This window comes from Meriones unguiculatus, chromosome 18, assembly GCF_030254825.1.
Source record: "Meriones unguiculatus strain TT.TT164.6M chromosome 18, Bangor_MerUng_6.1, whole genome shotgun sequence".
Lineage (NCBI taxonomy): Eukaryota > Metazoa > Chordata > Mammalia > Rodentia > Muridae > Meriones > Meriones unguiculatus.
Genome location: NC_083365.1, coordinates 21,211,471 through 21,220,028, shown reverse-complemented (window position 1 = coordinate 21,220,028; position 8,558 = coordinate 21,211,471). Strand labels below are relative to the sequence as shown.

Below are 8,558 nucleotides of genomic sequence, written 5' to 3'. Positions count from 1 at the left end.
TATCCAAGGAAAATTTGGTGAGAATCCACAGTAAAGCAGCCAGTTGTCAGTTTCCCCTTTGCTCTTTCTGGCTTGTGAGAATGTGTGCCTATTTCTGTGCCTTGGTTTCCATCCCTGGGAATGGGAATTAGTGACTCCTGCTTCATAACCTAATTCACAGACTGGTGATGCCTAGAAATCTCTTAGAGGAGCCACACTGGTAAGCCCAACATTTGAGAACCTGAGGCAGAATTGATCTACACAGTGAGTTGTGGACCAGCCTAAGCTAAATTATATCAAAAAACAGTACACTGTCCCCCCAAACCCCCAATAAAACAAAACTTAGAACAGTGCCTGTCAGATTTAAAGGTCATGAATGATAACTTTTCACTAGAATGGAGGGAGCTCCTTTTGTTCAAATATTTGTCTAAATTTGATGAAAGACAACATAGTCATTCCCCAGAAAAGAAAGTACAGAAGCTGGCAGCAAGGACATTTGCCTGCTGAGCCATCATGCCCACCTTTTCATTATGGTTGAGATATGATAGCAAGTAGTTAGCACAAGCTGGAGTCATCTGGGTTCAGTTTTCGGTTCATTTTCTAGTTTTGTGACCTTGAATACAGTATCTGTGACTACAGTTAAGAACTAGCATTCTGCCACTCATGGAGATGGCCTGGAACTCCTGCACAGAGGTAGCTACCTATGGCAGTTCAGTATCCAAGTGGCCTCCATAGTAATGGGGACATGAACTGATTGGCCTGCTCTTTGATCACCTCCCCTGAGGGGGGAGCAGCCTTACCAGGCCACAGAAGACGACAATGCAGCCACTCCTGATAAGACCTGATAGACCAGGGTCAGAGGGAAGGGAAGGAGGACCTCCCTTTTCAGTGGACTGGGAGAGGGACATGGGTGGGGAAGAGGGAAGGTAGGATTGGGAGGGGAGGGGGGAGAGAGGTACAGGGGGATACAAAGTGAATAAACTAATAAAAATAATTTTAAAAAATAACATCTCAGGGCTGGAGAGATGGCTCAGCCGTTAAGAGCACTGGGTGCTCTTCCAGAGGTCCTGAGTCCAATTCCCAGCACCCACATGGCAAGCTCACAACTGTCTGTAACTCCAGGTCCAGGACATCTGACACCCTCACACAGACATACATTCAGGCAGAACACAATGCACATAAAATAATTAAAAAAAAAAAAAAACGAATTTTTTTTTTTTAACTGGGTTTCTCCGTGGTTCTCTGGCTGGCCTCAAACCTGTAGAGATCCACCAGTCTCTTTTCCACAGATGCTGACATTGAGTCACTACACCCAACTTCATACTAAGTTTTTTTTTTTTTTTTTTTTTTTTTTAATGGTAAAGCTCAAATTCCACCTTAGGAGTTGTACAGCCATACCTATTTCATCCTTTCTTCAGTTTAATTTATCCTTTATTCTCATTTCAACTCTTGATCTTTCCTTACCACTCAACTCTTTGCTTATCACATATGCAATGAGACTCTTCCATTAACTTAAATGTCTACATTCTAGACATCCTATAATGAGCATTTAAAATTAAATTTCTAGGATTGTGGCTGTCGAATCACTGAGTCCCTGGGGTGCCTGCCTGATATACAGGAATCCCTGGGTTGAGTTGTGTATCACCACATAACCCAGGTCTGGTGTCGTGCCCCTCCAGTCTTAGCACTAAGGATCAGGAGCTCAAGGCCATCCTCAGCTCAGTGAGTTTTAGGACAGCCTGGGATGTGTGAAACCCTTCTCGAAGAAGGTAGGGCCGGGCAGTCACGTGGCTCAGCAGGGAAGGGCACTGCCAAGCCTGACAACCCAAGCTTGATCTCTAGGACCTACATGGTCGAAGAAAGCCAACTCCTAAAAGTTGTCCTCTGACTTCCCCGTGTGCCGTGGCGTATGCAAGCATTTGTACACATGCACATAAAATAATTGTAATTCAGATCTTTTAAAAAAAAGAGATTTGAATGTTGGTTTCCTGGGTGCGCCCATTAAAAGTCCAAGTTATTCTGATTAAGTTCCCACTTTGATTTATATTTCTCATATTGATATTCAAGTTCTTTATCCTAAAGTCACTGATTGGTCATTTGTTGTTGTCTTTGCCTCTTCATAGATAAGATAAATGGCTTGTTTGAGTTCTTGCTGTGTCACATTTATATACCTTTTCAATATAACATGTACTTGAGAAATGTTTATATTTACATTATATTTAAATTGCCCAGAAAGCTATTAAGTAACAAACTTGGATCTATACCTTCATCCCTCCAAGAACAGAGTCCGTGACCTTACTCCAGGCTTTTGGAGTCCAAACCAAACTAAAACTTAAGGCATATTGGGTAGGGTTTTTTGTTTGTTTGTTTTTTAAGATTTTGTGTATGGGTGTTAGGCCTGCTTGTAGGTATGTGCAGCACATGTGTACCTAGTGTCCACAAAAGCCAGAAGAGGGTGTTAGAACCACCATGACATAGGAACATGTACTTTTAATCTAAAGATATCTCTCCAATCCCTTTGTATAGTTTTTAGCCTTAAGCACTTTAGCAAGAGAGATAAATATAGGATATGGAACGCATTCTATCAGCAGATGGGGAATTAATTCGGATTAGATTCAGAGAAGGAGCTTAGACGCAGACAGGACCAAGGAAGTGAGAGAGGGCATTTCTGACTGAATAACAAGAAGGCATTCTGGAGCAGTATAATCTGGTATATTTGGACATGCAATGAGACTGTAAAAGGTGGTACTTACTCATTCTTACAGGAGTGGGGAACACAAATGAATACATGTAAGTTATTTGTAAGTTCAGATTTCTTAGATGAGAGGCACTTTGTAAAATGCTAAAAGAAATGCTAACTGCTCAGAGACAAGACTTCAGAAAACAGTCCCAGCAATAGCTTTACAATGTTCTTACCAGTGACAATCTGAAATTCTCTAAGCATGATTCCCTATACCTCAGAAATGACTGTGACATCAAAAGATTTCATTGCCATAAAAGCAAACAAGAGCATGAAACATATCTTCCCAGTTTCCTTTTTTTTTTTTTTTTACAGTACCCAGTTTACTTTCAGAGAACAAAGGACCACTTAACAGGTTAAAAATTCTTCTTTAAATGATTAACATTTCTTCCAGACAAAGTTCATTAAAAATACTTTATTTAGTGTATTTTCTCATTCAGAGAATAACCATGATAAACATAGGTTATTTTAAAATATTGTAGCAATGTATTCTTGAAGGTAATTTGATTAGTGCAGTTATAAATACAAAAAGGGGAGAAATTACCAGAAGTTAACACATGATTTTTAACAAAGCTTCAGGAAAATCTTGATTATTAAAATTCATTTAAAATCTTACAAGTAGGCTGAGAGTGGTGCATGCCTGTAATCCCAGTACTTAGTGGGGATGAGGCAGGGAGATTGTGAGTCTGAGGCCAGCCTGGGCTACATAGCAAAAACCTGTCTAAAAAAAAAAAATTACAATTTTTGCATATAGTTTTAGCTCTTCAGAGCTCTTTACCAATAAGGCACCTGCAATAGTTAAAAAAACAAAAAATTGCTACTGCAGCCTTGGGGAAACATTCTTCGGTGGCTGTTGTGTTGGTGCTCCTTTCGACAAAGCTCTCTTTAAGATAGCTACATACGTATGTACATCCCAAGTTCCACGTGTAAACACTGCTATTGGACTGATGGACTGGAACAAAAAAGTGCGTCCCTAACCTTCCGAGTTCCCAGGGGTTAGAATTCCATGAAAACAGGAAGTGTGAACACGAAGGTGCTGTGGTAACTGGCTTTATGAGAGCTGGTGATCCGCAACTCAGCGAAAGCTCAAGCTGCAGCACGGGGTCATTGCGTTACCAGGCCACGCTCCCTCACTGCGCCAACAGCAGTCGCCTACTGGCTTCTCAGAGCCCAGCTAATGACGGTGTGAAGATCAGCACTGGCCACCGCCCTATGCACGGCTCAAAATCAAAGGCTCTTCTTGTCCCCTACTCCTAAGTCCTCTTTAGCTTATCTGAGATGTTCTCAAAAGGAAACAAAGTTATTAAGTGATCTGGAGTGTCTCCAATATCAGCAGCCTCTGACCCAGCCAGATTCCAACAGAGGTTTTAAGTCAGTGTCCTTTAAGGTTCCCATGGTCCTGGAGAACATCACGCAAACTTCTTCTTGGTGGCAGTGAACCTGTCCATGTACTAAAAACACAAAAGAAAATTACACATATGGCATTTTGGTATGGGCAAATACAAGGATACTTTTTAACTTAGGTTCTTTTCATAACAAAGTTTACTTTTCACTTTCTTTTGAGACAAGAGTCACACTCTGTAGTCCTGGCTGGCCTTGAAGTCACAGAGATCTGCCTGCCTCTGCCTCCCAAGCACTAGGATTAAAGCCATGCTACCATATCTAGCAAAATGTACTTAATTATTAAAGCACATTAACTTTTTTTATGTATTTTGCTAGAAAACATCAAAAGATGCTTTGCAATAAACAGTACATGGAGAAAGTCATCTTGACACTATCTGGCTGAGTCTTAAAACTACCTCCAAAATATGAACCTGTCAGATGCTTAACTGTAGATATCACCGAGTTATCTCAGCATTTTTTTTTCTTCTGGGGCAGGTACTAGAAATGAAGAAGATGCTAATACATACCTTATCATAACCCTCCAGTTCTCGAAGTTTCTTTATTTCAAAGAGATTGCCTTCCACAGCAAGCAGGCAAATTTGGGAGTCGCTAAGGATGCTCTGTGGAAGCATACTGAGCTCAAGGCAGTTCTCTTCCAGGCGGAGGACTTTGAGTCGTGGACAGCAGGATATCTTCACAGAGATCTGAGATATCTGTTGAACAACAAAGCAGTAAGAGGACAAGGAACATAATGGCTACTTTACTACACTGAAACAAATCTTGACTGTGTCCTAGTTTTTCACCGCCTCCATTTTCTCACTACCTACTCATGACAGAAGCCTCTGTTACATACCTTCTGTTACTCCTCCACTTTCAAATTATTTGAAGGTTACCAGTAGCTTTTCAGAAATAAAAACTAATAATAAAAGCGCTGTACATTTAGTATAGAAATTAATGAGGATCATGTAAGTTTAAGGAAAAGTTTACCAGTGAGCTGCAACTCAGAAAAAAACATGAATACTTTGGTACCTACCACGCCGCTCTATTGCCAAAGCCAATATTCCATGCTTCCCATGTGCTGCTGCATCTAACTGGACTATCCATCCATTTCTTGAGACTCCCTCTTGTGAATGACACTTGAGTTTTCCTCTTTTGAATTTCTCCTGATTTTTTTTTTGGGGGGTGGGGAGGGCAGCATCCAATTTGTGTGTGTGATGTTTGTTTTTTTCGAGACAGGGTTTCTCTGTGCAGCACTGGCTGGCCTAGAACTCTCTGTAGACCAGGCTTGCCTCCAATTCACATAGCTCCACCTGCCTCTGCCTCTGCCTCTGCCTCCCAAGTGCTGGGATGAAAGGTGTGCTTAACCACCACCTGACCCCTTTTTATGTCTTAATTATTTTTTTTCTTTTTTTTTTTTATTTTTGAGACAGGGTTTCTCTCTGTAGCCTGTCTCTCATGGACTTGCTTTGTAGTTCAGGCCTTGAACTCACAGAGATCCACCTGCCTCTGCCTCCCTGAGTGCTGCGATTACAGGGGTGCACCACCATGCCCAGCTACTTAAGAATCCTTTTCAAATAGAAATAAATCCCGAATGCTTCACTGTTTAACATTCTTAACCGTCTCCTTAAAAAAAAAATTCCTAAAACCATTTCGCTTGTGACCTCAAAAATCTGTATCAACGGTCCTGTTAACTAATCTCTAGGTCAGTTTTATAGCTACAATTCTCACTAAAACATTTGGATGATCCATGTGATATGATCAGCCTGTCCAGTGTTGTGTAGGTCCTCCAGGTCAATACCAACCAACACTTTGTCTCTGGCCCATTCATTTCTTTGACCCATTAAATTCTCCAAGTCTTTTCCCTCCCATGCTGCAGGATAAACCAGAGTCTGATGTGTGTTACACAATTATTGTGCCACTCAGCTGTCTAGCCCCAGGTCACTAAATTCCTGTCCACTACCTGGGAACTTACTGAAAATGCATACTCTTAGATCTCAAAAACACTAAAGTGGCCGTAAGCTCCCTGAAGCCATCCAAGTAAGGTCTGAGAAACCATGGGTCCAGCAGTAATGTATGTGGAATGAGTTATCAATGAATTCTTGGTGCTTAAACAATGACAATTTTTTCCTAAAAATCTCAGGGAAAAGACAAAACAAAACCCAAACCCCAACCTCAAAGCCTGACTATTATGTTAACTACAGTCTAGCACAGTGATGTGTGTAGTAGCTAATCTACTGAGTTGTACATATGTAGGAGCATAGATGCTGAAAACTAAAGGCTACCTAGTCTCAGATCTCTTTCATCACTACCTCATGTGTAGGGCAGAGTGCTTCTCCAGACAGATGTTAACCTAGAAGCTTCAAAACAAGGCAAACATTTCAAATGTAAAGTTGTCCAGTGGTAACCTAGCTCCAGAAAAACTATCACACTTAGGGATTTTTCAGCAATGTCTGATATCTCGTTGCTACACTATATGATCCCTGACATTGCTCCTCACTAAATGATTGGGGGTGTGAAAAGGAACTGAATTATCTGTAAAACTTTCAATAGTTTTTTTTTTTTTTGTAATTATCTTACCCTGTTGCTCTGCTCAACCTTCCTCAAACTCCTGCAAGACCGTTACATAGCCACTATCAACCTACTCCATGATACTGCACACTGAAATAAGTTCAGCTTACAGAACTTATTTTAGTTTCTGATACCCAACTCCAAAATTATCGTTTAAGGAACAGGAATTAGAAGACCATACACCCAATGTACACTGGGGAAGGGGGCAGGACACATACACACATACACACACACACACACACACACACACACACACACAGTATAGACCTGGTTCTGGTTGAGATTGAGTTCGATGGCTTGCAGCTCCCCAACCATGTCAGGAATACTGCGAATCTGGTTTTTAGAGAGATCTACGACATCTAGATGTCGAAGGCTACAAAGTTGGGGTGGCAGTGCTCCCAACTGGTTCCCAGAGAGGCTCAGAGTCTTCAGAGCAGAGAGGTTCCCAAAGGTAGATGGGAGCTCTCTCAGGTGGTTGTTGTTTAGACTCAGTGTCTCGAGTTTCTTCAGATTGCATAATTCATCTGGTAGAATAGCTAGTGAAGAAAAAAAAAATTAAAACCCTGAATCTGATGGAACTAAGGAAGCTTATAAAAAGACAGTATGGCGGCCTGCTTCATCTTTTTATTGTTAATTCTGAAACAGGTTCTGATTAAGCTGTTTAGGCTGGCCTTGAAATTATGATCCTCCTGCCTCAGCCTTTGGAGTAGCTGGGGTTGCAGACCTAAATCACCAGGCCCAGCTTCTTACATAGAGTTCTCACATACCACGCTTTACCAACAGTGTTCAGAAGATTAAGAAGCCATCAAAGTGCAGAAAAGTGCTTATGTGTATAATGAGTTCGTTGAGTAAAGGGCCTTAGGTATATTCTAACAACAATCTGGGGAGGTTTGGAAGATCCTCCCATTTCCACTCTGACACCCAAATTATGTAACTGTTTACATTGCATCCCAAAGGTCTTCCAAGTCCATATTAACCTAGTAAGAATGATGATGCTACCCAAGGAAGCTTGTATATTTAATTGCAAGAGGCAAAAGGCTTCAATACTCAACATTCTGCATCCCCTGAACTGATTTAATAACAAAATCAGTTTGTAAGAGGAAAAACACCCTTCAGGACTACTGATCAACTAGCAAAAGCTGCCCAGGCGCAAAAGCCATACTCAGTTTGTTGTTGTTGAGGGAGAGGCTCTTCAGCAGAGTGAACTTTCCTATTAGTAGAGGCGGTAAGCTGTCGATCTTGTTGTTGGACAAATCGATGGTCCTAAGGTTGCTTGTTAGCTTCTGCAACTCTGAGGGGAACTGGAGAAAGGAGTTCACAACATGGAAAAAATCCCGCACCAATAGGCTTCGCCACCCCTCTACCTTTTAGTTTCTTGCCCGGGTCCCCTCACGTCTCACCTCGGTCAGACCACGGTCCTTAAGCTGAAAGACACCAGTTTTCTGCGCTGTTTCCACATGAGCGCGGAGGGCACTGTTTCCCATCCTAGCGCTGCGGCTCAGTTCCCTGCGGGAAAGAACAGCTGTCACCGCCCAGTCTAGACACCCAGAGCCACCTCGTAAACCTCCCGTTCGGGTCTCCCGTCCCAGTTGTCACCTTCTGCCTATCCCTACTTCCCAGGGGCCAGCCCAAGAGTGGCAAGAAGAAAGCAGGAGAGCAGACAGCGCTACCCCAAGGTCCGGCTGCAGCGGCAGCCAAGCTAAGAGCCAGGGAACCTCCGAGAGCCGCTGCCGGAACAGGGAGACTCGCCTCCGACCGCTCAGTGCAGAGAAGGCTCCGCCAGGGAACACCGGGGACCCGCGCTCGCCTGAGACGCGCTCCCAGGGCTTCCGCCCGGGCAGGAACGCCCTGTGACATCATCAAGCCGCGCGACCGTTCGCCGTGTACC

At 42.7% G+C, this 8,558-nt stretch overlaps 1 protein-coding gene across 4 annotated transcripts; it reads right to left on the bottom strand.

Moving 5' to 3' along the window:
- Positions 1-3,119: 3,119 nt before the first annotated feature.
- On the bottom strand, positions 3,120-8,542 carry Lrrc57 (leucine rich repeat containing 57). 4 transcript variants are annotated; one of them, XM_021639384.2, is made up of 6 exons: positions 8,420-8,542; positions 8,071-8,176; positions 7,833-7,971; positions 6,938-7,206; positions 4,630-4,815; positions 3,120-4,170 (listed from the first exon to the last, which is right to left on the bottom strand). In XM_021639384.2, the coding sequence occupies exons 2-6, from the start codon at positions 8,152-8,154 to the stop codon at positions 4,129-4,131; spliced, it is 720 nt and encodes a 239-aa protein (XP_021495059.1). In that variant the 5' UTR covers positions 8,155-8,176; positions 8,420-8,542; the 3' UTR covers positions 3,120-4,128. The 4 variants fall into 4 exon arrangements, with proteins under 4 accessions (XP_021495059.1, XP_021495060.1, XP_021495058.1 ...); XM_021639385.2 differs by having other exon boundaries at positions 8,427-8,530; XM_021639383.2 differs by having other exon boundaries at positions 8,341-8,478.
- Positions 8,543-8,558: the final 16 nt, after the last annotated feature.

Excerpts from the sequence above, each read along its gene's own strand:
- Lrrc57 (XM_021639385.2), bottom strand. The coding sequence starts at position 8,530 with ATGATGTCACAGGGCGTTCCTGCCCGGGCGGAAGCCCTGGGAGCGCGT. Across the intron at positions 8,177-8,426 it reads AGCCTTCTCTGCACTGAGCG|GGAACTGAGCCGCAGCGCTA; the intron begins GTCGGAGGCGAG and ends TCTTTCCCGCAG. Across the intron at positions 7,207-7,832 it reads CCTCAACAACAACAAACTGA|CTATTCTACCAGATGAATTA; the intron begins GTATGGCTTTTG and ends TTTCTTCACTAG.